The following is a 26,888-nucleotide window of genomic DNA, read 5'->3' as shown; positions in this document are numbered from 1 at the left end:
AACCTGACCTGTATTTTACACTGAGATAAATGTCAGTTATTCCTTTTTTAGAACATTCACTAACATTTCACTTCTTCGTAAATCAAGCTTTCATTACAACCTTGTTTTGACATTGCTTCAGGTGGGCTGATTATAGCGTTCATCATACATGATTTGAAAAGCTGCATTATTAATTGTATCTGTCTTAGCTTTAGAAGCTTCCGAAGCAGCTTGTTCTAAGCTCAACTTGGTCTGTCCTTCACACCACAGCTTAAACTGTGCAGTATTACCCTTGATGGTACATAAAGAGTGCATCAGTTACATGTTTTTTTTTTTGTTTTTTTTTTTAGTTCCTAGACCAGATCCAAACCAACCAAAACCTGAAGGTCGTCAAATGACCCCTGTCAAAGGAGAGCCCCTGGGTGTGGTGTGTAATTGGCCTCCATCCGTTGAAGCCGCTTTACAGCGCTGGGGAACCACGCAAGCAAAATGCTCTTGTCTTACCGCTCTTGATGTGACTGGGAAACCTGTTTACACTTTAACGTACGGTAAGACAGTCCGTCTAATCGCTTCCAACCTTTTTATTCTTTGTGCATTAATCGTTGCCGACTGCGTAGACCGTTTCCCAAATGATGATTTGCAGCTGGTAAACAACAACTTATTTGTGGTTTAATGCCTCTTCTGGGAATCTACCAGGATTGCTCAATTATAACTCAACGCACGCTCCATCTGGCTGCCTTCTCCAATAATGTAACCGTTATTCCCGCTGATACAGTGCCGTTTGTAGTACATTAGGTATTTGACTTTTTTTGTTTGAACAGTGACCGAGACTTTTAGTGGAATTTGAGGACTTCAACGCAGTTCTGTCTGCAGCAATGGATTCCTCTTATTTATCAGCATACAACCAGTCAACGATATTAAATATCTCATTGAGTTAAAATGTATTACCACAATCTCTCAATAAACGGAGAATTATTAAAAAAAATGTATTACCACCACCACCACTAATAATTATTATTTATAAACTACCATTTATTTATTTATAGCGATGACTGACACCCTTTCAATTCATCCTTAGGCTTTGGTAAAAGTCCAGTGTCGGACGAGCCTTTCATCTGTGAAGTTTCTGTATAAGAAATGATCACCATTGTGATATTGCTTTATTGATGACTTTTCAGTGTGAATATAAGCCCATTTCTCTTAGCCCCTTGTGTAATGTGTAGCACTTCTCATTATTTAGGTAGTTTCTCTCTGTACTGAGTTAGAGCTGGTAGATCGCACCCAGATGAAATCTGTAGGGTCACAGGTAGCTGAAGCCATAATAAAGTCAGATTTTTCCCCATTCAGAAGCCGTGTAATTACATACAGACCTGGATATATTGGCTAATGTCTTGAGCTTCTGTTATATGAATGTTTGCAAGTTCATGTTGATCTGGTAATATTTTGTTTACATTTTGTATGATTTGTTGGGTTTTGCTTCCCAGGCAAGCTATGGACCAGAAGTGTAAGACTGGCTTATACGCTGCTCAACAAACTGGGAACAAAAAACGAACAAGTACTGAGACCGGGAGACAGGGTACGTGATATCTGCATATGCATAGAAATGTTTTTATATATGTATCCATGCATAGATGTGTTATCTACACCTTTAAGGTAATCAGCTGCAGGTATTTTCAGCAGGCATTTGGTATGTTTTCTTATGTTGATATATAATTTGTCATCAGGAATTATCTTTGTGGTTAAGATTCTCATGTGGCGAGACTAATTAGGTGGCGCTGCTGAACCACAAGGCTTAATTATTGTTTAGGGTGAATGTGTTCTCTTTGTGGATATGCTGGTAGCTGATGCTATAGTAAATACTTTGTTCTTCTTTTAATCCACAGTTGTACATCTTAAATGTTTAGTAGAAAGGCCGTAACTTGTTTAAACCACGACTGCCTCGGAAGTTTTCCGACCTAAAGTTAACAACGTTTCTGAACCTTTTGTTTCTTTCCGTCTCCGCTCTCTTAATGCACAAAAGGGTTATAGGGCTCCGCAGTAAGACTCTGCTCTCACAGTATTACGTGTCCATGGCTTTGTTTCATGTAATAGGGTCTTTGGCCATGTTATGGATGACCTGACTTCATAAGTTACCTAGATATGGTCACCGAGGTCCCACCTTTGGTAACGCTCCCTACAAATGTCTCCCTCTCGGGTCGTTTTAAATGTTGAGTAAGGGCCCAATGCGGATGCAGCACATGCAGGTATATCGAGCAAGCTGTGCCGTACGTGGTTTTCTTCTTTTTGGTTTGTCGTAATGTGTTAATGTCTGTTTTTTTTCCCCTTTCTTGTCTGCCTTCTTGTCCTATCATCGATGCTCATATACCTGTTGGATGAGTATATAAAATCCAGCAGACTGAACCCGGCACGCTTTGTTTCGCCTCAGTGAGCTAAACATTGTGAATTCTGCTAATTGTAGCACGTATTTATCAGCATTACGGGAAGACATTATTGTAGAACATGTGCCTAGTTAATTCATTTCTTTCTACCAACCATGCAAGTTTAGTAATAATGAAAAAAATGTTTTAAAAAAAAAAAAAGCAAAACTGCATGCTTTGATTTCAAACTCTAAACGTTATGGGACAGAGATGCCATCTTGGTGGCTGAAATGTTGAATAACCCTTTTTTCCCCCTTTGATGCATCATCTGTGGTCAGACTTCAGCATCAACCATTAAAACTATTTCTATAATTTTTAACAGCGATTACCATAATAATAATGTTATGGAATATGTAAAAGCACAATATTTGGTTTGATTTATACAGTACCATCATGCTCTGCAGAGATATATATTGGACGCCCCTTTGGTTTTTATGGTAATTGCACACATTTAGAACTCAGTTTAGATGTCTGGCCCCTCATGTTCAACATTACTTTATGTTTTATGTTTTTTTAACTGAATTAAAATCTTGTTTATTTACTTTTCTGTACAGTGCATACTCATATCTCCTAAATAAACGCGTTAATTGGTCTCTTACAGGTGGCCCTGGTTTACCCCAACAGTGATCCAGTGATGTTCATGGTTGCTTTTTACGGCTGTCTCCTGGCAGAAGTGATCCCAGTGCCGATTGAGGTACCTCTTACTAGAAAGGTAACGATAAAATGTACAGTCACGTTGGACAGACAGGCTCTCAGGCCTTCAGTCTCTTACAGTCTTTTCAATATAGACATTTGGCGCCCATACCCCGATAATACCTTTAAAAATGTATTCTCATTCCTTTGGTACATGGCGTCAAATAAAATGGCAGACATTTATAATTTATGTTCAGTTATTAAATACACATCGCCAATGGTACCTGGCACATTTTGTAAGTAAAATATAATAATATATCGCCCCTTTCTTAAAGATTCCGCGTATCCTTTTCTTTCAATTTATTTTTTAATTGTATTACATTGTATTAATTACAAGACCGCAAGCTTCTCTGCATTTTCTTTTCCTATCTTCTGCTAGTTCTGCATCTAAACCTCCACTTTCTGTGTTAATTGTATTTGTTAAAGGATTCTGACATTTCCGGGTGGTTTACCCGTTATTTTTTAAACTTTACTGTTGATCTAAATAACAGCTTTCTGTGACAGTAACAATGTTGAGTTTGATTAACTTATTAGATCTAATAGTATCATTTTATACAACCCTTTAAGTAATATTGCAGTTAAATTAAGTTTATTCCCCTTTTTTGTAATTTATGTATATTTTTATGCATAATGGAAGTCATGCATTTGGCTGCATGGAACTTTGGAAGCAAACTGATCTTTCATAGATCATTTATCATTTGACGATCACAATGCAATGACTTTCAAGGTATCTTACTTAAAATAACATCTATCTTGCAATCTTGTCAAAAGAAAAATCAAAAAAATGTTCTTTAGTATTAAAATATTTTTCATTTTTTTTCTGTTCTGCGTCAGAAGACAAAAAACATTAAAAGAATTCTAATAAAATTTGTGCAAGTGGCCTTCCTCATTCTGTGTGCTAACGCTGTAAGAAAAATCCACCTTTTTTAATGAACCGATATATGAAAAAATGGTCATATTGGGCACTCCAACATTGTATGTTTTTTCTTAGCTAATCTAAATGAAATGCTAGATCTCTATAGTGGCACTTATAGAGGGGATGGATTTTCCCCATTAATAAAATACTAGACCTTGAATTTCGGAGAAAAACAATTATCTAAGCGTTACATTGAGTGGGATCAAAACTAAAATACTGCGGTTTAAAGTGATGATCCTCTTTCTTATCTTTCTCTTCTTAGGATGCTGGCGGACATCAGATTGGATTCTTACTGGGAAGCTGTGGTGTGAAACTTGCTCTTACTACCGAGGTTTGCTTGAAGGGACTGCCAAAAACACAGAATGGGGAAATTGTGCAATTCAAAGGTGGGACCATCAACTTTTCTCACATTCTCAATTTATTCCAATGCGTTTTCTGATTAACTCGCCTAGGAACTGTCCGGCCCTTGGTAAACTCATTTACACTAGCACTGGAGTCGCTACCTGTTGAACCCGTTGAAAATATAACATTAGTGCTGACATCTAGCATATGATTCCTGTAAAGCCCACACGTCTGGTTGCAGGCATATTGCTGTTTAACTGTAGATAACCACTTACACAGTTTGGTGAGTTTATTATTGCTCAAAGTTCACTTAAATGAAATGGAACCTTGCGTATAGACATGAAAACACAAATGCTCAGTGCTATTTGCCGTAATAGACATTCCGGATCATCCAAAGTTCATGCGCTGGTTACATGGTCTTCCTTTCCAATGTGTGTTCTGTTCCGTCCGGTGTATTATATCCACAAACTAGAGTATATGGATTTTGGGCCCTTTTGGTCATCTGTTTTTTAAACTTGGAAAAATGTAGCTGCTTTACAACCCGCCACATGTCAAATAAGTGTACAAAGCACTACTTTGTGTTTTTGTATGAAAATTTTCACTTTGATGGAGGACCATCTTGCTTTGCTAAAAACTGTCTGAACGTCGGCTTCCACGTCAAACACCCAGTTTGTTACACGCCATTACACTTGGGATTCAGTAGACCTTTTCTACCATCTTTTTTTTTTTTTTTTTTTTTTTAGGGTGGCCAAAACTCAAATGGGTTGTGACAGACTCCAAATACCTTTCCAAGTCACCAAAGGACTGGCAGCCAAACATTACTACGGCTGGCACGGAACCAGCATACATTGAGGTAATCTATTTTATTACATTTATTCCCACAAAACACAACAATATGGAAGATGACACTTAACAAAGCCACACATTCAAGATTTGTCACGGTACATTCCAAATTAAAGCTTTTTTAGCCGTATTTTGATTGATTTCAAATGTGCCTTTCAAATGATGCAAAATCATGTTTTATATGGGCAGCTTTTCTTAAATTTTAGTAATGTATTTGTTTTTCCAAAGTAAATGTAGAAGACCTCCTACAGACAAACTAGGTGATATAACTTAGACTTTTCAGATGTAAAGCCTGATTTTATGATTTGTGTTTCTAGTATAAAACGAGTAAAGAAGGGAGCGTAATGGGAGTCACCGTGTCAAGAATCGCAATGCTTTCTCACTGTCAAGCCCTGTCCCAGGCATGCAACTATACAGAGGGTAAGTATATGAATGAAACGTCTCTTTATGGTATATGTGTTACAGGCTACTTTGTATCTGCCGAATCTACATTTTATCCATTGTTAGAGAAACATGGCAACAATGCGAACAATGTTCACCAGCGATATATTCTCCTTTCCTACATTATAACAACCAATAGTATTTATACTGTTGCTGCTTTATATCCTCTACACATTGGTATCAATCATAATACCCCATATTGGACCACAGAGGGCTACCTTTTACATATTTGTATTAAGAATAGCAGATCTAGATACACTCTTCTAGAGCCGTGTTATACACACCAGTGTTTAGACAGAGAACACTTGGACCTTCTGTTAAACCCACATAGTACCCTCTTGTAGTGACTATACAGAGCCACAGTCTACCCAGCAATCGTGTTTATACTCTGTAGCATCCCCGGATTTTATGGAGTGTCATGTTGCAGCCTGTTGTACTAATATAACAGAGCCTTTTGTATCTGCGGATACTAATTTTATGGTCCCGAGTTGTGGCCTTTGGTATTACCCAGATCTGGCTGCAAGTATGAATTATACAAAAACAGTCCGGAGATTGAGCCAATTAGGCCTTTTAATAGATAGATCATTGAGGCAGCAGATTTATAGAAAGGCCGTTGGTTCGCTCCCTGGGTTTGGCCCTTCAGTATGCACAGCAAAGATGCCGTTTAAGACAATAGTTTAAGCCTTCCACAAACACAGATAAACTATTTTTTAGTGGACATAAAAGCCTTGTTAATGTAATGGAATGCATTGTCTCTCTGCTTTTGCTGGTCATATGGGAGACAATAATGAATCCCAGTTGCATATTTATGATATTTAGTGTCACGTACCATACATTACATCTTTTACAGCTCGTTATCAGCGCACGTGGTGGCCAAACGCTGATAAAACAAATTTAGCTATTTTGGATTTATTTTAACATCTTTTATTATTGGCATACAAGGAAAACCTAATATTGTAATAACTGCGTTCTTTCCTATTTTAGGAGAAACGGTTGTTAATGTCCTCGATTTTAAGAGGGATGCTGGTCTGTGGCATGGCATACTAACGGTAAGATGAGTGAAATGAATTATATATATTAAAAAAAACCTATGAGAGCAAGAATAACCAGGTGATAGCAGTCCCTGATTGTGATTAAACTACAAGTCCCATGATCCTCTGCCTGGCTGAGGAAAAGCTCTTTTGTTATATTTGTTGTCTTCACCATTTTGTTTTTCTTTTTTAAGCTGTATTCATCATGTTATTTTTGTTTGTACTTATCTCAAAATGTAGCTGCAATAAAACTGAAATAGAATTAGCTGCACTAATTGCATTGTAAATGGTACAAATATAATTTAAAATGTTTTTGTATATGACACGTCCGCATTCAGAATGTCTGAGAGAAGTAAAGCTATCGCTGACCCTCTGGTCTTTTACAGAATGTAGTTAACAAGATACACATGATCAGTGTGCCGTATGCCGTGATGAAAGCATGCCCGTTATCTTGGGTGCAGAGAGTTCATGCCAATAAAGGTAAGGGATCGTACCAGGACTGAAGAGCCAGCTTTGAAAATGGTCACATTACACTCAGAACCATGTATAGAATATACAAAGCTTTATATTAAGGACACAACCATGTGAGTCTTGCATATTTTGTGTGTGATTAAATCATGTTGCATCTAATGTTTCCTTCACAAAGGGGGAAGCTATTTCTCTTCACACACTGTACTTCCTGTGTTTAACAATGGGAAGTCCTTCAGAATATGAAAAAATCGCCACTGTATTTGGCCAAGAGAAACTGTTTTTTATTGGGCCGACATTGAAAATGTGCATTTAAAAGACCTCAAATGTCTTTACTTCAGATGGGACCAATTTAGACTAAAGTCCCCATTAGATTTTGAGAGGAAGCAAGCATCACTTCTTCCAGGTTTCTAAAGAATCATTAAATGAAATATATTTGTAGGGGTGGAATGGAGTTGTCTGGCAATTTTTAATGATCCTGGGGATTGTCATTGTGTTGATATATTTGTAAATTCCTCCAGCTACTTTAGAGCTCCCATGACGGTCACTCGCTTTTCCGTTTCTGTGATTTAAAAAAAAGATGGCAACAATGTTCAGGATAAATGTAACTACTCAAGAAAGCATTCAGATTAAGCGTTCAAAGGTTACCAGTAGATTACACTGGCTTGTAAAACAACTTCTTACTTGTGAATTTTACAAGAAATACAGATGGACAAAACACTTGTCATCTTTGATTTCCTCTGCAGAAGAAAGCTGCCAATTTAGACTAAACTCTCGTCTGTTTAATCACTCCAGATTTGTTCTTAACTCAATCACTGTCACAACACATGGATGAATATAATTGCATGGATTTTTAATGGTCTTCTCTACTGTGAGAATGAACAGCAAAAATGGAAAGGAAATCCATATCTCTGACACGGGTAGTGAACGGATAACGTGATCAATGTATCTCTGTCTCTCTTTCCGTCTGGCAGCCAGAGTTGCTGTGGTCAAGTGTCGGGACCTACACTGGGCGATGATTGCACACAGAGAACAAAAGGATATCAGTTTGGCCTCGCTCCGCATGCTCATTGTAACAGATGGAGCCAATCCCTGTAAGTTTAATGGTGTTTTCCACCCCCTGCTCCATATCAGAGATCTATCCTCTAAATGTATTCTTTTAGCAACAAAATGTTGGAAGTTAGAGGAAGTAAGACTTGTATATTTAATTTTCGTGCAGGGTCAGTGACTAGGTAAGTGTAAGTAAACTGGTTAACGAGAATGCTTTTGGATTGTGCCTTTGTGACAGCTGCCATATGGAGTGTGTTTGGTCATCAGCCCAATGGATGCACAAAGAGAGAACATGGTTTCAGACTGAACATTTGTTGGATCACAATCCAAAACTAGCATCGTGCACAGTGATAGTCCATTGTAGGCTTCTATCTGAACTGGTTCTGGCCCAGAGTCTGCTGGAAATGTATTCGTTCTTTATATCTTACACTTCTGTGCACTGAACAATCCATGGTAGCAATAATATAATCCGATATTATTATTATTATTATTATTATTATTAGAATAATGGCAGCTGCCATGTTAGTATTCTGTTTTCAGTTTCTTCGTTATCTCTCCCTTTTTGTTAAGTTTCTGACTGTTTTGAAAGATTGTAGTGCTTTGTATTACTTATGATTCCCTTATTTCTCACTGTAAACATTGCTTACTTTACACAGGGTCAGTGTCCTCCTGCGATGCTTTCTTGAGTTTGTTCCAAAATTACGGGCTTAAACCCGAAGCCATTTGCCCATGTGCCACATCTCCTGAAGCCATGACAGTAGCCATTAGAAGGTAACTAAGGCCCGAAGACATTCTTTTTTGCTTATCCCCAGTGGGGTTTTTTGTGTTACGTATGCTATGCTGGCACCCATGATGATCGTACACTAAACATTATTCCCACACACAGCTGTTTGCTAATGTGCTGTAGGTGTATCTGTACAATATAACACACTGGTTTTTCATGCCGCGTGCTCAGTGTAGGTGCCGTTTCTAGTTTTTACTGTGATTCTTTTACCATGTGTTAGGGTCGGAACCTACTCTCAAACCCCAGGCTGCCCACTTTTTTGTGTATCACCAGTAATTTCTTCTAGTAATGTTTTTGACATTGAACTTACATGGTTTTCTGCTCTTTTTTTTTATTTTATTTTATTTTTTTTTTTTAAATATATCTTTATTTAATTTTATTTTTTAGACCTGGAATACCGGGAGCCCCTCTACCCGGTAGAGCTATCCTCTCTATGAACGGCCTGAGTTATGGAGTCATCCGGGTAAACACAGAAGACAAGAACTCGGCTCTCACAGTGCAGGACGTGGGGCACGTGATGCCAGGAAGTAAGAGACATTAACATTCAACACCGACATCTTAATTAAAGTGCTTCATAAATGACATGCATTCCTGGTAAAGGAAAAATATATGTGACACATCATTAAATAACTAAGATTTATGCCTTATAGTATAAAAGTAGTAGAAAAGAACAATTAACTGATATGAACAATGGCCCTTAAATATTATGTATACATTACAATACAGAAAATTGTGCATATACTCAAGTTTCTATTTAAATATTTCTTTGTACAACGCAGGCCCGCACTGGCCATCTGGCACACTGGGCAAATGCCCGATGGGCTTCTATCCAACATCGCCACAAACTCGCTTGTAGATTGTCGAGCTATTCATATATTATAAAGAAAAATATTAAATACTTAGAAATAAACATAACACCTTCCCAAAGCCCCATATGGTTTTCTTAATTTTGTGCCAGAGTTGAAACTCTCCTTATCTGTGACATTAAATAAATCTTTGGAGGAGTTGAGGATAAACATTGTTTCCAATAATCACCATTTAATCGGTTTCAAATACGAAGGTGAACTGCTTTTGTAGGTTCACTATTGTTAGTAGTAACAAATGTTTCTGTGATGCTTATCGTCCGGTAATTAAACCTAGTTGTGTATCTCGGTGCAGGAGATCGCTTCGTAGTTACATAGTACATAAGGTTGAAAAACGACCTAAGTCCATCAAGTTCAACCCTTCTACCCAACCTTCCTACTCTTGATCCAAAAGAAGACAAAAAAAACCTACTTCGAATCCTGCCATCGGGGGAAAAATTCCTTCTTGACTCCAAAAGGCGATCGGATTCCTCCTTGGATCAAGAAGCTCTAAAATATTATATCTATTTATTGCTCTTTATGTCGTGCCTTTCTAAAAACTATTCAGACCCCCTTTGAAGGCATACTAATTCTTTTTATCCGTGTTGCGTTCTTGAAGGTGTAATGTGCATTGTAAAACCAGAAGGGTTACCTCAGTTATGCAAAACCGACGAGATTGGAGAAATATGCGTGAGTTGCAAGGCGGGCGGCATTATGTATTACGGGCTGGCAGGTGTGACCAAGAATACGTTCGAGGTACGTACGTTACTAAACCCGCTGCAGACGTTCACTATCGAACATCCATGAGCAGAACGTATATTTTCCGTTAGTAGTTGGGAAGGGGGTAGTGTTTTCCTTTTCATAGAACATGGTCATTTGTTTCTACATGGTGACGGACAGTGAACTAATGTTTTGAATATATAGATATTTCATAATGTTCCCATGTCTGAAATGTAAAGACTGGAGAAATGCCCTTGCTGCTTTTAAGGTTTCTTTAGATATCTCATGCTCTTTAAGAAAAAATAATAAATACATGTAAGGTTTACTTTTTATAACCTGCTTTGGTAAGAAAATAAACTGATTGTGTACCGTAGTGTTAAATCACAAAAGTTTATTAAAGCGCAGTTAATGTTAAATGGGTTCTTCTTAATAATGGCAATCAATGAAAGAGCTGCCGGTGACGGGATCTTGGTGATACAATTTAATGGTATATATTTTGGGAGAGAAGCACTCGTATCTCTCTTAAACTTGTGTTTATGAATAAGAGTGGTTGTAGCCCTCGGCATGTTATAGTTGGCGTGTGTATTAGCGTGTGTATTAGCGTGTGGAGTCAGATACAAGTACACTTCTACTCGGAATCAGGCTACAATATGTGCAAACTTTTTTTGTTTTGTTTCAGGTTTTACCAGTGAGTTCCACAGGATCTCCTGTAGGAGAAACACCTTTCATTCGGACCGGTTTACTTGGGTTTGTGGGCCCTGTAAGTTTAACTTTATCATATTATTATTATTATTTGTATTATTATTAAGACAACCAGCCCTGCTTTTGGACACCTGACCCAATATACATTTGACCAGCGTTGGTCCTTGCCATGGGGTTGAAGTTGTCAAAAGCCGTTCCCAAACACCTCCAGAAAAAAAGCAAATACTTTTCCCCCGCACCTGTTATGTTTTTGAGATATATTTAAATTGTTTATAATTGTTTATCTCACTATTGTGTGGGATCATGTTTATTATACATGTATTAATGTAGAAATGTACATAGATATCATCCAGCATAGTGACTGGTATTACAGGACAGACCCCACATTTTCAATATGTTATATATTCCAAATATTATTTCACTTCCCATTAATCTAAATTGAATGTTATGACTATTTTTTGAGATTGGTTTGCATTTTTTTTTTTTTTAAGTATTTGCTTTCCTCTGACCAATGACAAACTTTGAATTAACCCCATCCTCTACTGTGATTCCTGCAATAGAATTAAAAGTAGTTAGAAAGATACTTAATACACAAAAATAAAAGGGCAGGAAGTCTGATATATTTGACTTATGTAATGCTGTAACACAGGGGTAATATGGGGCTGTCAGTCATTATATTGCTTATGTCTATTACAGGGAAGCTTAGTATTTGTGGTGGGAAAAATGGACGGCACCCTGGTGGTGAGTGGCCGCCGGCATAATGCGGATGACATTGTGGCAACAGCCCTGGCTGTGGAGTCATTGAAAACCTTGTACAGAGGAAGGTAAGTCATCCTGTTCTGTGTTTCATGTAAGTTAACTTAAAAAAAAAATCCCCGTAATCAAATGTTTAATAATATATATTTTTTTTTTAAGCCGCAAACATGTTGGTATCTTTAGGGTTTGACTGCTGGCGCAGCACCTTGAAAATCCAGTAATTCTATTACTATAAACTGTAATACATTCCAAACACACCATCGATATATTCCTATTGTATAACTTATGTTTTAATTTCAGGATTGCAGTCTTTTCAGTCTCTGTGTTTTATGACGAGCGGATAGTTGTGGTAGCAGAACAGCGCCCCGATGCCTCAGAAGAAGATTCCTTTCAGTGGATGAGCCGCGTGTTGCAGGTAAGTTTGTTTCTCTGACTTTTTAACTAGGAGAGGAGTACATTATTCTAAAGCCGACATGGGGGGGGGGCATTACTAAACCAATAAAATACTAACACACTGGGGTGCGTTCAGTTGGGTAGCCTTCCTCTGGGTCACCTTAAATCCTATTATCAGTGCCCATTTACTTGTTTCCAAAAGTAGGCGCAAGAGAGATCTGATACAGATTGGGACCTGGGGGCAACACTAAAAATTCAGTTTCTGCATTTGTTTAGAGATTACTTAATAAATCTGAGCTCCAGCCCTATAGATATGGGAGTTTGTTTTCTGCATGGACTCCTATGCATTTTACTGCATGCAGGCGTTCTTTAGTCAGTGGAGTCGGAAAAGAGTCTTCTGTCTTCTGTACACAGAGTCTTCTGTCTTGCACGTTCCAATTATAGTCAGTGAGAGTAGCAGCAGCCAAATACGTGTATGCTATCTGAACACTAATGTTTTGCCGACGTATATGTGATTGGAATCGGCTACTGCCCCCCACTCAGTAAGGGTTCCACTGCGCATGTGCAGGAATTCACGCTTCCTGGTTTGGGTAGAGATAGTTGGGGAAGTTACATCAGAAGTCAAATTTTCTAACCCCAATAACTAAATAATGTTTACGCCGTTTTGTATGCAGTAATATGTATTGGAGTCCATTCCAAATTATACAGCATAAACCATGGTTATTCTAGTCGCTGATGCTCTTATTAGCTCGTTATCAGGATTTGTATTTATCGGTTAAGTGACCAGTCTCTCTCTGATTTTTTGTAGGCCATTGACAGCATTCACCAGGTTGGGGTATACTGTCTTGCCCTTGTACCTGCCAATACATTGCCAAAAACTCCACTGGGAGGGATCCACCTGTCTCAGACAAAACAGCACTTTCTGGAAGGCAACCTTCACCCGTGTAACATCCTCATGTGTCCTCACACGTGTGTCACCAACTTGCCAAAGCCACGACAGAAACAACCAGGTGATTTCAGATCATGCTTACAATGCTAAGTTAATGATTAAAGCGAAACATTAAATCGCACACAGTGTGCATCTTGGCCGTAACTCATCTGTATTATGTAGGTTTCCTGCCCTGTGGATATCCATGACTATTTACAGCAGTGCCCTCTTTTAAACCATTTCATCTGCTAATTCAAGCCTTGGAATCAGTGGTTAAGCTGTGCTTAAGGTCTCAGGGCATTGAATAGATGTTGAAGAGCCACCTCCTTACAGACACTAATGCTTCAAGGAGCACTTTGCGTTGTGAGGAGGACACTGTGGCTCCTTCTCTGCGTCTCAGTAGTAGGCATTGGAGTCACTCATTATAGTCATAGATGAAGAGTAGAGCATCCCCAGACCCCCCAAAAAGTGCATCGTGGAGCAGTTCTTCCAAAAGAAGAAGAAATACTCTTCTGCTCCTGTCTTGTCCTGTTTACATGCCACCTGTTTTACTGATTGTTAACCCCTTAACACAAGGTTGCAGCCTGTAATTGGTACAATATGGGAATTCCCCATGATAGCTCCATTCAACCCAACCAAACACTCCCTATATTCCCAATTACCAACCCACACCATCTGCGCCACGCAAAAAAAAACCTAATCTGCGTTTAATGGAGCCGTCTGCTACAGGGTGCCTGGTACGTAAACTCCAGCTGATTAACTCTATGTATACAGAATAAATACATTGTGTACTAGCACAGAGCTGAACTAATCCACCGTTATTGATTCCCCATGAAGGAGTTGGACCGGCTTCCGTTATGGTTGGCAATCTGGTTGCAGGAAAGAGAATTGCTCAGGCATCAGGCCGAGATTTGGGACAAATTGAAGAGAATGACTTAGTGAAAAAGGTAAAAACAATGAGTTGGTTATATATGCTTCTGTGTTTGATACATGGTACATGTAATGATCCTTGATTGTTGACGGCACCAAAACTTCCTTCAGTAATGAGAAGGCATGTGTGGAGCATGTATGTACAATATGTAGTGAAACATTCATCAAACGTTTAACCACTAATGATTTTAACCACTAATGATTTTAACCACTTATGAGGGCCCATTTGTGTTGTCGGGAGCTGTAAGCTCAAAGCCCTGCTTGGTAACTCACTTCTGCTGTGGGGGTTTTACTTGGTTTGCTCGGTTAAAGTGGATCTGCAGCTTCCCCCAAATACTACACTTTATTCCTCGGGAGCCAAGTAGACCTATAAAAGGTTTACATACTCCAATAAGCCGTATGTATTGGAAACGGGATAATTGGCAATTAGACAATCATAAGATACATCAATCCATGTAGATACAAACGGCTTGATAGATGTTATTTTATAACAAAATTAGACCGCAGTACTGGGATCACAGATTTAGGACACAATTGTACCGACTCACAGGGACTCATCAGGTCTCCCAACGTGCAGTGCACCATCACATTGTAATGCCTGAAGTGTTGTTATGTACAGCCTTGTCACATAACGTAGGTCAAGATCAGATAGAGAGGCTACATGCATATCCCTTTATAGCCTAAGCTAGGCGCGGCTTCAACTGATAGAAACTTTGCCCATGCGCTACCATTCTGACTGTTAGTATAGACTGCTCTAAGACCTCTATGCTGCAGATGGTTTGGTTCGTTCAGTCTTTGGAAGTGGAAGAGGAATTTAATTGATATTCTGCTTCTTTCACCTTTTGTCACCAATCTCAGCTTCATTGAGTCCTTTATTTTGTAATCAAATAACGACACTAATTGTAAGCAAAAAGCACAAGCTATACAGATAGATTTAATAAATCCTCTGCCAGTGACCACAAAGGTCACTTTTTCCCCTTTGTGGAAAGGCCTAGAAACCTCCGCATTACGTTTGTCAGTTCCCCTGATCACTTAGTCCATTGACTACAGCTGCTGCATTATTGTTTTCCTCTCTGGGTTTCATGGTTTGGGCTCTTCTACAACTCATAGTTCCTCTATATGATCTTCAGCTAACAGAGTATGTGTATAGCGTGTAACGGCTTCCATTTGTTTTGTTGACAGCACCAGTTCCTGACCGAGATCTTGCAATGGCGGGCGCAGACAACACCTGAACACGTGCTCTTTATTCTGCTTAATGCCAAGGTACTGTGAACGTCTATTGTGTCTGGGTGCTAGTTCATATCTATTTTACTTCAACTTGTATTGTTATGTATTGCAAAAGAAATATTTTAACACAACCATGAAGAAAATCTCTGTATTTTTTTGCAAATCTAAATAATGGCCTCATCTACCTTTAAAAAAAAAACATCCACTATTAACATATCGGATTTCGACTTCAAATCTACTCAATTGCCAGTAGAGGTATAGATGAAAGTATATTTGAATGTATTCTAGTTTTCTTTGGTTGGAAGTATTTCATGGTCACGTGTCAGTTTGTGGTACTGTGCATAAAGTTTGATATTTCCCTTTAAATAAAGTCTTTAAACAAAGTTGCACACGCATTATATCCACCTTTTTGTTTGATTGTATCCAGGGAACAGCAGTGTGCACAGCGTCATGTCTGCAGCTGCACAAGCGAGCAGAGAGGATAGCAGCCGCGCTGTGCGATAAAGGTCACCTCAATGCCGGAGACAACGTGGTGCTCCTCTATCCTCCTGGTAAGACACGCATCAGGGACTTTTGTCAGTAACCGTGTCCCCTAGTCAAAAACCTCATTTAGCTGGCCATTTAAATAGTATTTCCACCGTGACTGCATCATATTTGTTATCTTTCCAAGCTAGACTTTACAGTAAGCTTTCCATTGGTGTTGAGATGAGGGTCAAAGGGTTTTAATTCAGTTCAGTGTTATTCCACGGGTCAAAGATGGGGACTCAAGAGCATCACTTGACATTTAATTTGCTTAATCTGCTCATTTCTATACCACAGGGAGGATGTGAGGTACTGATGGCTACTGTCTCTCCAAAGGGTTAATTTCACATTAACCTTTCCCATCTCAATAGCAGGGGATGGTAGGCCATGGGCATAGATGGACTATATGCTCTCTCTCACAGATGTTACCTTTTAACCCAACATCCCACCAAGCACCCCTGGTCTATTTTCTATGTTTTAAGCCCTGCCAGGCATGGGATGGAGGATTGGGGGGGGGTTATAGGTGGAAAGGCCTAGAAACCTCCGCATATAATATTTTAACACCTCTCACTCCAATACACTCTGGTTAAAGGAAGGGTTTTTTGTAATGTTTTGCTGTTTTTATAAAGACTTTTTTAATCTAATTCTGCAAGTTACAGTGGATGATTTAACTTGTATGCATTCGTCTGCAGCTTGTAAAATGTAGGATTGCATGTAGTCATAGGTTGTTTTGCAAGCCTTATTAACTTTTGACTCTACTGACCACTCAACGTTTTAGTGAATAGTTCCCGATGATATATGTAGATAAGTAGGGGAACGTGTTGTAGCTCTTTAGTTCTAAATCACTTATAATAGTTCTAATTTATGGTTTAAACTATTTTTATCATTTAGATGAATATGCACTGCCTCACAATTGTCGTAATGCTGTGATGTGTGTTTGCTTTTCAGGAATTGAGTTGATCGCTGCGTTTTATGGCTGTCTGTATGCCGGCTGCATCCCTGTAACTGTCCGACCTCCGCATGCACAAAACCTCACTGCCACGTTACCTACAGTGCGGATGATTGTAGATGTAGGTAACAACAATGTTTCCTCGATGTCGCTATTATGTTTCATACTGTGTCGGAGTGAGAATATGTAGTAACTCTTCCAAGTGTCAGAGATATGTCCTGGAGACTTGGACCAAAAAGTATTTGGACAACAAATTTAGTGCTTTCACTTCGGATGGATTTTTCTGATTTTTTTTTTTTTTTTTAGTTTGGTTTGTAGGAGTCCCTCTTTGTTTTCGGACATTGTTTTATACATAACTATTGCAATACAAGCAGTGATCTATTATGCTAATTTTCACTTTATTTACAATCATTCTTATTTTTTACCTGCCTTATAGTTTTGGGATTCGGTAGGTAGGTAATTAATGCAACACAGGTAGGAATGAAGATGTCTTGATGATAGTAGTTTTTTTTCTGTTTTTTTTTCTGATTGTGTGTATTAGTTTTGTATGTTTGTCATTATAATGCCTTCATCTGAAAGAACAAAAAAGATGCCACTAAAATGAAACTAGTTATTTAGTGCTAGATGAGTAACATGCTGATTTATCGGTAAACACATAAAAACAGGGGGCTAGGAATTCAAAAGCTTACATGCTTTGTTTCGTTATTCATGTCTCCTTGGATCCTTAACCAGCAGCACCCACCAATTTTTTTATTACTAGTATAAAATTAGAAATCAGTTTTATAAATATTGTACTAGTTCTTGCATGAAATCTTCGGGCAGCTGCATGTTTGCTATTTCTATGTGTCCAAGCGCTGTTATCTTGCCCAATCTACTAAACAATTGCCCCGATTCCTTATCATACTGCCCTTCGGTAAACATTAAAATGTCTCTATCTTAATCACCCATACTCGAGGAAGGAACGTCACATGACTGACAAAATCGAGATCCTTCAGGTCTGCACGAGGTAGTTTATTGGAACAAAATGAGAGAAAACCAGATACAGTCTCTGTGCGAATACAGCTGAGACGCTGTGCTCTCGGCTTATCGTCGCTGTGCATGGATACTGATGAATTCCACTGCTGTGTCCAGGAGGGCCGTGTCAGAGATTTCTTCAGTATAAATTTATAAATTTGCATGACCGAGCATTTCCGTTTTATTTTAGGTAAGTAAAGCTTCCTGCATTCTCACAACACAAAGCTTGCTGAGGCTGCTGAAGTCCAAAGAAGCAGCAGCAGCTGTGGATGTGAAGACGTGGCCAACGATTATTGAGACAGGTAATAGCGATTGCGGAGAATTAATAGCTTCACTAGCTTTATACATTTGAGACGTAGCTGATCCATTAGATTAAAACCACCCAGTCATATTGAAACGTTGCAAAAACATACATATATATTTATTTTTTGTATTTAGTTTTTCCAAATATGACATAAAGATATTCAAGGCAGCCCAGGCTGGATTTACTAGAACCAATATGACTGCCCCATGAGCCTTTATTCATGCTGTTTGTGTCAAACCAATATGGCTGCACATGCTACACGTGCTATAAACATATATAAAGACAGCTTGTATTGTAGAAGTTGCCGTCTGTTTTCTTAGGGCGACCAGCACCGTCTCTGCAGTGATCCCTTTGCTGACATGATTTTTACCTAGATCAGTACAGTTGATCTTAACTACAATTGGAGGATCACTCTGTCAGCCCCTGATCTCAGTTGATTGGCTGAAACCAGCCTATCAGCTGTCAGTGGAACCCTCTTATTAGATATACCTTATTTTCAGATTCCAACAGGAAGCCGTCTATAGTTTTATTCTGTTAGAACATTTGTGGTTTTAGAACTTGGTGGAATGGCGTGGAACATGGCATAATGTATGTGCTAAAAAAACCAATATGGACAGACTTGTTTGACTGGTAGAGGCTTTGAGTTCGGAAATGATTCTGGCTTCTTTGGTTTCAGATGATTTGCCCAGGAAAAGAGCTTCTCAGATGTACAAACCACCCACCCCGGAAATGCTGGCATACCTGGATTTCAGTGTTAGCACAACTGGCATGCTCACAGGTGTGAAGGTAAATATCACAACAATGCACAAAGTCACTTGACCCCAACAATGCAGCTGAGGGTAGTAAGGGTTTTTTGTTTAGGAAAATGGTTAAGGAAAACTTTATATTAAATCTTCTCGTGATCTCTCAAGAGATTAAGTGAAAAGGGCCCATTTAATTAACTAGTTGATGCTCGTGCCCTCCTCTGTGCCGTCGTTTTGTTCTTCTGTGCGTTGCTGGGGGTATAAAGCACTGTGGGATCCTCACCTGACAGCACAGGCAAGTAAATGGACTTTTTCACTTAATCTCATGAAAGAATAATTGTGCAAGCCTTTTAATGAGTAATGTTTGTTTGATCTTGTTCTTAAGTGAAAATAATCTTTGACAATTTAACTATACTGAAAATTCCACCGAATTTCTGCAATTCTAATCATCTGGCATTCCCAGAAATAGTGCTACAGAAGCCTACATCTTGTTCTTCCAGTGAGATGTTTTAAGAGATTACTTTTGTAGACTAATGTATTAGATATATTAGATGTATGGAAGTTCGGTAATCAAAAGAATAAAACTTATTAAAAATTATGTTTCTTTTGGTAATAGTCATGAACTTTTTAGAAAATGGCTGCCCAAGCAAATCTGATTTTGCTGTTTTTAACAGCTTTATTGTGTTATATGAAAGGTTATGTATTTTGTTTACTCATCTGGCTGTGTTTCTTCCTAATGTGGCTTAGGGAATATTTTAATTCTGCCACTGTTTTTGTTTCACGCACTTTAATATGACTCCATGTTCTAGATGTCCCATGGAGCTGTAAATGCTCTCTGTCGCTCCATAAAGCTGCAGTGCGAGCTGTACTCTACCCGTCAGATTGCCATCTGTCTGGATCCTTACTGTGGACTTGGCTTCGTACTTTGGTGCCTTTGTGGGTAGGTTCCAAATCTTGTGTGTTGTATTTAAAGAACCAATCAAGACTTCAAGTATCTCTATGATGAAATGAACTAACCAGGCCTTTGTTATTGTGTCAGTGTTTATTCAGGTCACCAGTCAATATTAATTCCTCCTATGGAGTTGGAATCAAACCTATTCTTGTGGCTGTCTGCAGTGAGTCAGTACAAAATTAGAGACACGTTCTGTTCCTATTCTGTAATGGAGATGTGCTCAAAGGGACTCGGAAGTCAGATCGAGGTGCTGAAGGTAACAAAATTATTTCAAACAGGGTTTCTGTCATCAGTATCTCTTACTTCTGTATAGAACACTTCTGCATTTCCACTGATACTATTTATCACCGAAACACACTTGGAATGGACCAACAGCTTCTCATCAAAGCGTCTCTTTAACACCCCTCACATCTAAGCTTTTTACTAAAGGGACACCGCAGCCAACGTATGCGCCTGATGCATGTGATAGCCGAGTGGTCCCTTTTAAATTATTTTCTCCTTACTGGCAAATGCATTGGAGAGATTTTGCAGAATTCCCCTAATGCACCTGCCTCATTTTCTTCCTCCCGACTCTAGATATCCCAAAGCGTACACCCCAAGTACTTACTGCTAGCCGGCTCTCGGCTCAGGCACAAGTTCCAGGGAATCTGGTAACATTGGTTTCAATGGGAGAGCTGTCACGCTTTGTTCGGAGTATGAAAGTAGGACCGCCTTGGAGATGCAGACCCTTATAAAGGCTAAAGATCGCCTAGTAATTCACTTTCCGAAGAACTTTACATTCTTCATTGGTGCGGATGTATGGGACGCGTTAATGAAATAGATTACTTTAACACTTCCAGCAACTGAAAGGTTAATGGCTACCGGAAGGGTTTTCTTTCTTGGTGCTAATAGCACTCAAGTAACAAAAAGTATCGAATCAGTGACTAATAATGTATCCAGGGTACTTATCTTAAGTCTCTCAATGGATACATTATTAGTCACTGTTTTGATACTTTTGTTACTTGAGTGCCATTAGCACCAAGAAAGAAAACCCTCCCGGTAGCCATTAACCTTTCGGTTGCTGGAAGTGTTAACGTTATTTACCTTATTGGTTGAGCCGTATTTTTACCGGAGTATAGGGCATGAACTATCGACATTGATTTTATGCACGGAGCTTTATATATATATAATGAAATATATTACGACATGGTGTTTTTTACTCAAACCTAGTTTATGAAAACAATATAATTTCATGAGTAGCCACCTTCAAAGGATGCAAGAAAAAGAACCCGCACTATTTTAATTACAAGTAAACTTTCTTTTTTTATTATTTATTTATAGACAAAAGGCATTAACCTTTCCTACGTACGGACGTGTGTGGTGGTTGCAGAAGAACGACCAAGAGTTGCGCTGACCTACTCTTTTTCAAAGCTGTTCAAGGACCTTGGTCTGTCTCCTCGAGCTGTCAGTACTACTTTTGGCTCAAGAGTCAATACGGCAATATGTTTACAGGTAAAATCAGTTGAATATCGCAAGAATAGGAGTGGTTGAAAAATCACTTATATGGAGGATTCATGTGTTTCTGATTTGTGGACCTTCTGCACGGGTTCCTTTCGTAGACATTACAATTGTCCGTGACAATACAGTGTTTGGCAAAGAGGACGTGAGTCTCAAAGTACACAATAAAACACAAGCACAATGCAGTTTGAATGACAGGTGTTCATTTTATTATGTTATATGCATTCTATGGGGTTACGCTGAAGCGTTTCTGTACATGCATTTAAAATGCCCCCGTGTTGATTCAGTGAATGTTATCTCTTTCTAATCTGCAAAGGACAAGAATTTTTATTACTACACACATGCTGAAAATGTGGATTCTTTAAAAAAAACAATTGTAAGGGAAAATAAAACCAGACATTTTTGAATGATAAAAAATAGATTATGTTTAACCATATGTTTATCGCTTGCTTTTTAGGGAACCTCAGGGCCAGATCCCACAACTGTGTATGTGGATCTCAAATCCCTTCGGCATGACAGGTATGGGGAAAGGGGGGGTTCACGCGTAGTGAACTTATTTCAAAGCATAGAGACAAACAGTGGGAATCATTCCGATCATTGAGATTTTTACAATGAATGTGGTTTTGGCTGGTTTGCATCTCATGCTGTATATATTGAATACTATTCATGCTGAGAATGACCTACATTGGGCTGTTTTGTAGCACAGTTTATCAGTTTGCCATCCGGCCTGATAGCGAGACTCTCATTCCCAGATGCCGGCAGGTTCCGCAGCATGTCAGAGCCACTTTTAGCTACGGCCTTCTATTCCCATCTGCTGATAACTGTGAGCAAAAGAAATGCTATGACCTTGATAATGTAGATCAAGGACAGACCGGTGGAAGACTGCCATCATGTCATCACGCTGCCAGCCTACGTCCTCTGCGAATGTCAGGGGGAGAGTTACTTGCCATTCCAGTATTCCTTGTTTTGTCCCCTCATGGATAATTCATAATACTTAGCACATACTGAACAGGGGTTTCTTCACTAAACATTGTATCTTCTTAACACATTAGGAAGAGCCCTCCATGGTGTTAAGTTGCAAAGCGGTCTTATTGAAAAGGAACCATTGAAGTGTTCCAGTCAGCAGAAGCATTCCAGCGGCTGCCATGTTGATAAGAACGCTTTGCAAACTACAGAGACCCCTTTTTATAGGCAACCCTCAATATGTTTGACATAATGATGGGAGTTGAATAGAAATTGTGCAGGCGCAATACTCTACCTACATCAATGGGGCCAAGTTCTACAGGCAACACTTATAACGTGCAATTGTAGATGTGAAGTAGTCACCATGGAAACCAGTCTGTCTGGATGATTACCGTAAAATCTCTGATCTAATACTCATAAGTGCAGGATATGCAGGTTTAGTAGAAAAAAAGGTCTCTGGCTGTTGGTCGGTAAATCTGATCAGTGATCAGCGCCTTGCCACTGTCATTGGTCAATAATCAGTGACCTAAAATGTTGCTAATCAGTGATCAGATAGTACTTAGTTATATAATAAAAATGTAGAAATAATAAAATATTTTTATGAATCCTTTGTGGGATATTATTGTATATACCCCTTATGACCTGGATGACCTGTCTTCTGTCACTGATGGGTGGGGGAGGGGTCATTTAAAACCTCTGACCAGGAGGCGCCTTTGACTTCCAGGTGGGTGCTGTTTTGGTTTTATTTTTGAACTCGGTGCTGGTGCGCAATAGGAGCAGAGCAATGATTGTGACTAGGTCTGCACAAGGCTGTGGGGACTGAAGACACAGGCGTTAACCCCTTCAATGCCCCAATCTCATGGATCGATCATGCAGCATAAACAAATTTGGATTTTTGTATAATATGCACCCCCTTGTTGAGTCAAGACAAGGGGTAAAGTGTGCATATTATGCCAGAGATTTTACAATAACATTTAGAACTTTACACATCATTGTATTTTAGAAATCGAGCCCTGGATAGAGTCTGGATTCTTCTACCTCTGCATAAATTCTGGTTTTCACTAATAAAGAAAAAAAATCATTGAATATGTGATGAATTTATTTGTATTTCTGTTCATGAAAAGGAAGAAAGAGCTGGTGAAGTCCAAAAAAAACCAAACCCCAGCAATCTTCACGTTACAACACCTTTGCGCCTATTGCATCAGAATAAGACATGTCAGAACAATGAATGCTATTCACAAGTTCCATGTTTAGCTACCAAGCTGGCGAGCAGAACCAGAGGTAGCATCAAGTACCCTAAGGCCGAATTGGACTGAGAGTGAGAACTTCAGTTATTGGCATCAGGAGACAGCGGCTAGAAGTGACAGAACACGCTTATGACATGCTTAAAGCATCTACTGATTAACCCTGATGCTTTGTGCTGTGATAGCAAATTGTAGCATTAAATGTCTTGCTTGTGTAACATCATAGCTGACTACCAATAATCTCTTTCTTTTACCAAATCCCAACACACTTGATTGTTAAACTTGCTAAAAAAAAGCAATACATAAATATTGGAGACCTACTAACTATCTATATATAATCTATATATAATACACCTTTGCAAGCAGCCAATTGGATGTAGCTGTACAGTAGTGCACATCAGCTGAAATAGCTGTTAAAGCTATATATATATATTTGAATATTAAATTGTAAAATATGGCGGATTAAAATAATATTTCTCTCCTCTTTTCAGGGTACGCTTGGTGGAGAGGGGGTCTCCGCAGAGTTTACTTCTTATGGAGTCTGGAAAGGTAATTATTTTTACAATTTTTGTCTTGAGAGAGTTGATCGTTGTTATTACCTTCTAGTATTATATGCATGTGATATAGCTTGGAAGGCATCTCCCATGAAAGATCTGAGCCTTCATTGCCTCCTGAAGAAATATCTTTGTCTTGAAAAGATTCCACCCAGCGCTGTTTTAACATCAATCACTAGCAGCGCTAACAACGCCATCTGGCCTCCCAGAGAAATGAGTTACCAGCAACTACATTATAAAGAGAATCAGTCGTCATAATGTAGAGTTTTACTCCATAGTTTTTATGTTATATTCTAAGTTTGAAGCTGTTCTGATATCAGATTTAAGTTCTGTATAGTTTTCCCATTTAGATTCACAGGTCTACATTAATATACCTCATGTAAGCGCTGCGTAAACTGTTGGCACTATATAAATAAAAGATCATAATAATAATGAGTTTTTTTTATAAAAGCAATTAGTGTATAGTGCTGAACTACAGTCATAAATGTCCAAGAATATACTTGCCACAAAAGTATTTTCACGATAGATGAAAGTTACTATAGAAAGAAAGCACCATTCCCTACTTGCCCTGGATTAACACAACTTAAATATATATATATATATATATATATATATATATATATATATATATATATATATATATATTGTATATACATTTGCTTACACTGCTTAAAGGTAGGTCATAACGACGTTATGAATACATATCGGTTATTTTAACATTTGCTCTTTCCCTGTATTTGCACATTTGGTGGCAAGAGTGAAGTGATCAGCAGAAACGATCAAATGGTTTCTGCCCCACACGGCCAAGAATCGCTCCTTAGAAATATAACCGTCTGTGCTGGTATGCATGTGGTTGGTAATATAACGGACTGTTATCATTTGTGTGTATCCTGTTAGATTTTACCTGGAGTCACGGTGATCATTGTTAATCCAGAGACCAAAGGACCATTGGGGGATTCTCATTTGGGAGAGGTGGGTGCACCTTGTTTCGTTTTCTGACGCGTGTATCAGGTTTGTGTGCCAACCATAGATATATCATAAGAATGATTCGTGTAAATGGAAGTTATCATTAATAGTTTGTCTGCAGCCTGGGATGTTTGAGTGTAAACGTGTACTGTGGGAAGCTACACGAGCACAAATTTTAGTTTAATGCATATATTACTCTTTTGTTGTTAAGAAGGACAAGCTTTATCCATTTCTAACCAAATATCCCACTAACATGGCTACTTTCTACCTGTCCATATATACCGGGTGATGCGCAGTAACGTGAACGTCTCTGATTGAGCTATGCTTTCATTTGTGTTATTTCTACTAGTTAAGGTAGATCTTACATTACATTATACATTACATTATATTTATTTATCAAGCACAGACCGATTCCGCAGCACTGTAACATTCATTGGAACAATTTATAAACACATACAATGACAAACTGGTGCAAAGGAGAAGAGGGCCCTGCTCCTGCGAGCTTACAATCTAGTCGGTGGTTGAGGGGAGTGAGACAATAGGAGAGGACTGCTTGGATGGGGATGAGTTGATTGGGTTGCGATGATGTGTAGACCTATTGTTTTATAATGCTTTTTTGTGCTATTTCTGTAGGTATGGGTGAATAGCCCCCATACGGCCAGTGGATACTACACAATATATGACAGTGAAAGTCTACAAGCTGATCATTTCAACACCAAGCTTAGCTTTGGCGACACACAGACCCTCTGGGCGAAAACAGGATACCTTGGCTTTGTCCGGAGAACAGAATTAACGGACGCAAGTGGCGGTACGATTACAATCTACATAGCTCTGTTTATTTAGTATTATCTTCTGCAGAAAATCGTCACCTTCTTCACGATAACGTCTTGCGCTTATGCTCCTCTGTCAGCTGCTCTGGCACCCACTTTACTGAACTTGAAGGCTGTCATGAATCAGGGCAGATCCAACACTCCCATTCAGCTTTCCTGCAACCTCTTCAACTGAGCACACATGCGAAGAAGCCCTTCTGCCCACAAAATGGGCAATCCAATGGCTAATCCAAGTTTAATTTTTAAGGCTATTTGATGATTAGAGAACCCTTTCTAATTATGTTAGCAGAGTGAGAAGTATCCTTGTTTTCCATGTAAATGGCTAAGTGACCCAAACATTTGAACGGCAGTGTATATATCTATAGATATATACATGGCAATGTGTAGTCTGACATAATTCTTTCCAGTTCAGCAGATGAGGTTGACCACAGTTGCGGTTTTTCTTAAGGTACTTATTATTCTTCTATGCATCTGTTTTGTCTTCTGTAGAACGTCATGATGCACTGTATGTTGTTGGAGCACTGGATGAAACACTGGAGTTAAGGGGATTACGTTATCACCCAACAGATATTGAAACATCGGTTTCTCGAACACACAGGAGCATCGCTGAGTGGTAAGAGCACACATTCACTCCAATAGCAAAAGAACATCCACTTAAATAATTTTAAGCGTGTCCTACAGAAATGTCTTGTGTTGAATCTGTTTATAAAGTATAAACGCAGACTAATGTACTACTGGTTACAAAAAAGAGGCATTTTCTCCACATTTAGGAACAGAATCAAAAAGAAAAGTGGACTTAAAAAATTATTTTAGAGTTAAAAAATAACAAAAAATAAAATGACGGCAAAAGTTACTGTGGCTGCAATTGCACCGGGTGGAAGCAGGAAA

The 26,888-nt window shown here is 38.8% G+C and overlaps 1 protein-coding gene across 1 annotated transcript in view; it reads left to right on the top strand.

The window, feature by feature from the left end:
- LOC149285261 (disco-interacting protein 2 homolog B-like) overlaps nucleotides 1-26,888 on the top strand; it is an 82,751-nt gene that overhangs the window by 55,242 nt on the left and 621 nt on the right. The window contains exons 8-37 of the mRNA XM_089495612.1: nucleotides 330-527; nucleotides 1,464-1,555; nucleotides 2,998-3,108; nucleotides 4,268-4,391; nucleotides 5,091-5,200; nucleotides 5,508-5,610; nucleotides 6,616-6,680; nucleotides 7,049-7,142; nucleotides 8,105-8,224; nucleotides 8,837-8,951; nucleotides 9,352-9,491; nucleotides 10,426-10,562; nucleotides 11,206-11,286; nucleotides 11,925-12,052; nucleotides 12,285-12,399; nucleotides 13,186-13,387; nucleotides 14,143-14,252; nucleotides 15,418-15,498; nucleotides 15,890-16,013; nucleotides 16,933-17,054; nucleotides 18,138-18,249; nucleotides 18,928-19,037; nucleotides 19,804-19,934; nucleotides 20,034-20,202; nucleotides 21,267-21,437; nucleotides 21,901-21,962; nucleotides 24,142-24,199; nucleotides 25,102-25,176; nucleotides 25,804-25,978; nucleotides 26,490-26,613. Of these exons, the coding sequence (XP_089351738.1) occupies nucleotides 330-527; nucleotides 1,464-1,555; nucleotides 2,998-3,108; nucleotides 4,268-4,391; nucleotides 5,091-5,200; nucleotides 5,508-5,610; nucleotides 6,616-6,680; nucleotides 7,049-7,142; nucleotides 8,105-8,224; nucleotides 8,837-8,951; nucleotides 9,352-9,491; nucleotides 10,426-10,562; nucleotides 11,206-11,286; nucleotides 11,925-12,052; nucleotides 12,285-12,399; nucleotides 13,186-13,387; nucleotides 14,143-14,252; nucleotides 15,418-15,498; nucleotides 15,890-16,013; nucleotides 16,933-17,054; nucleotides 18,138-18,249; nucleotides 18,928-19,037; nucleotides 19,804-19,934; nucleotides 20,034-20,202; nucleotides 21,267-21,437; nucleotides 21,901-21,962; nucleotides 24,142-24,199; nucleotides 25,102-25,176; nucleotides 25,804-25,978; nucleotides 26,490-26,613 (3,559 nt within the window). The remainder of the gene's footprint in view (nucleotides 1-329; nucleotides 528-1,463; nucleotides 1,556-2,997; nucleotides 3,109-4,267; nucleotides 4,392-5,090; nucleotides 5,201-5,507; nucleotides 5,611-6,615; nucleotides 6,681-7,048; nucleotides 7,143-8,104; nucleotides 8,225-8,836; nucleotides 8,952-9,351; nucleotides 9,492-10,425; nucleotides 10,563-11,205; nucleotides 11,287-11,924; nucleotides 12,053-12,284; nucleotides 12,400-13,185; nucleotides 13,388-14,142; nucleotides 14,253-15,417; nucleotides 15,499-15,889; nucleotides 16,014-16,932; nucleotides 17,055-18,137; nucleotides 18,250-18,927; nucleotides 19,038-19,803; nucleotides 19,935-20,033; nucleotides 20,203-21,266; nucleotides 21,438-21,900; nucleotides 21,963-24,141; nucleotides 24,200-25,101; nucleotides 25,177-25,803; nucleotides 25,979-26,489; nucleotides 26,614-26,888) is intronic.

This window comes from Sceloporus occidentalis, unplaced genomic scaffold (genome assembly GCF_023333645.1).
Source record: "Sceloporus occidentalis isolate IW3139 unplaced genomic scaffold, rSceOcc1.0.p SCAF_82, whole genome shotgun sequence".
In the NCBI taxonomy this organism is placed as follows: Eukaryota; Metazoa; Chordata; class Lepidosauria; order Squamata; family Phrynosomatidae; genus Sceloporus; species Sceloporus occidentalis.
Note: the sequence above shows the minus strand (reverse complement) of the source record. Positions and strands in the feature narration are given on the sequence as shown.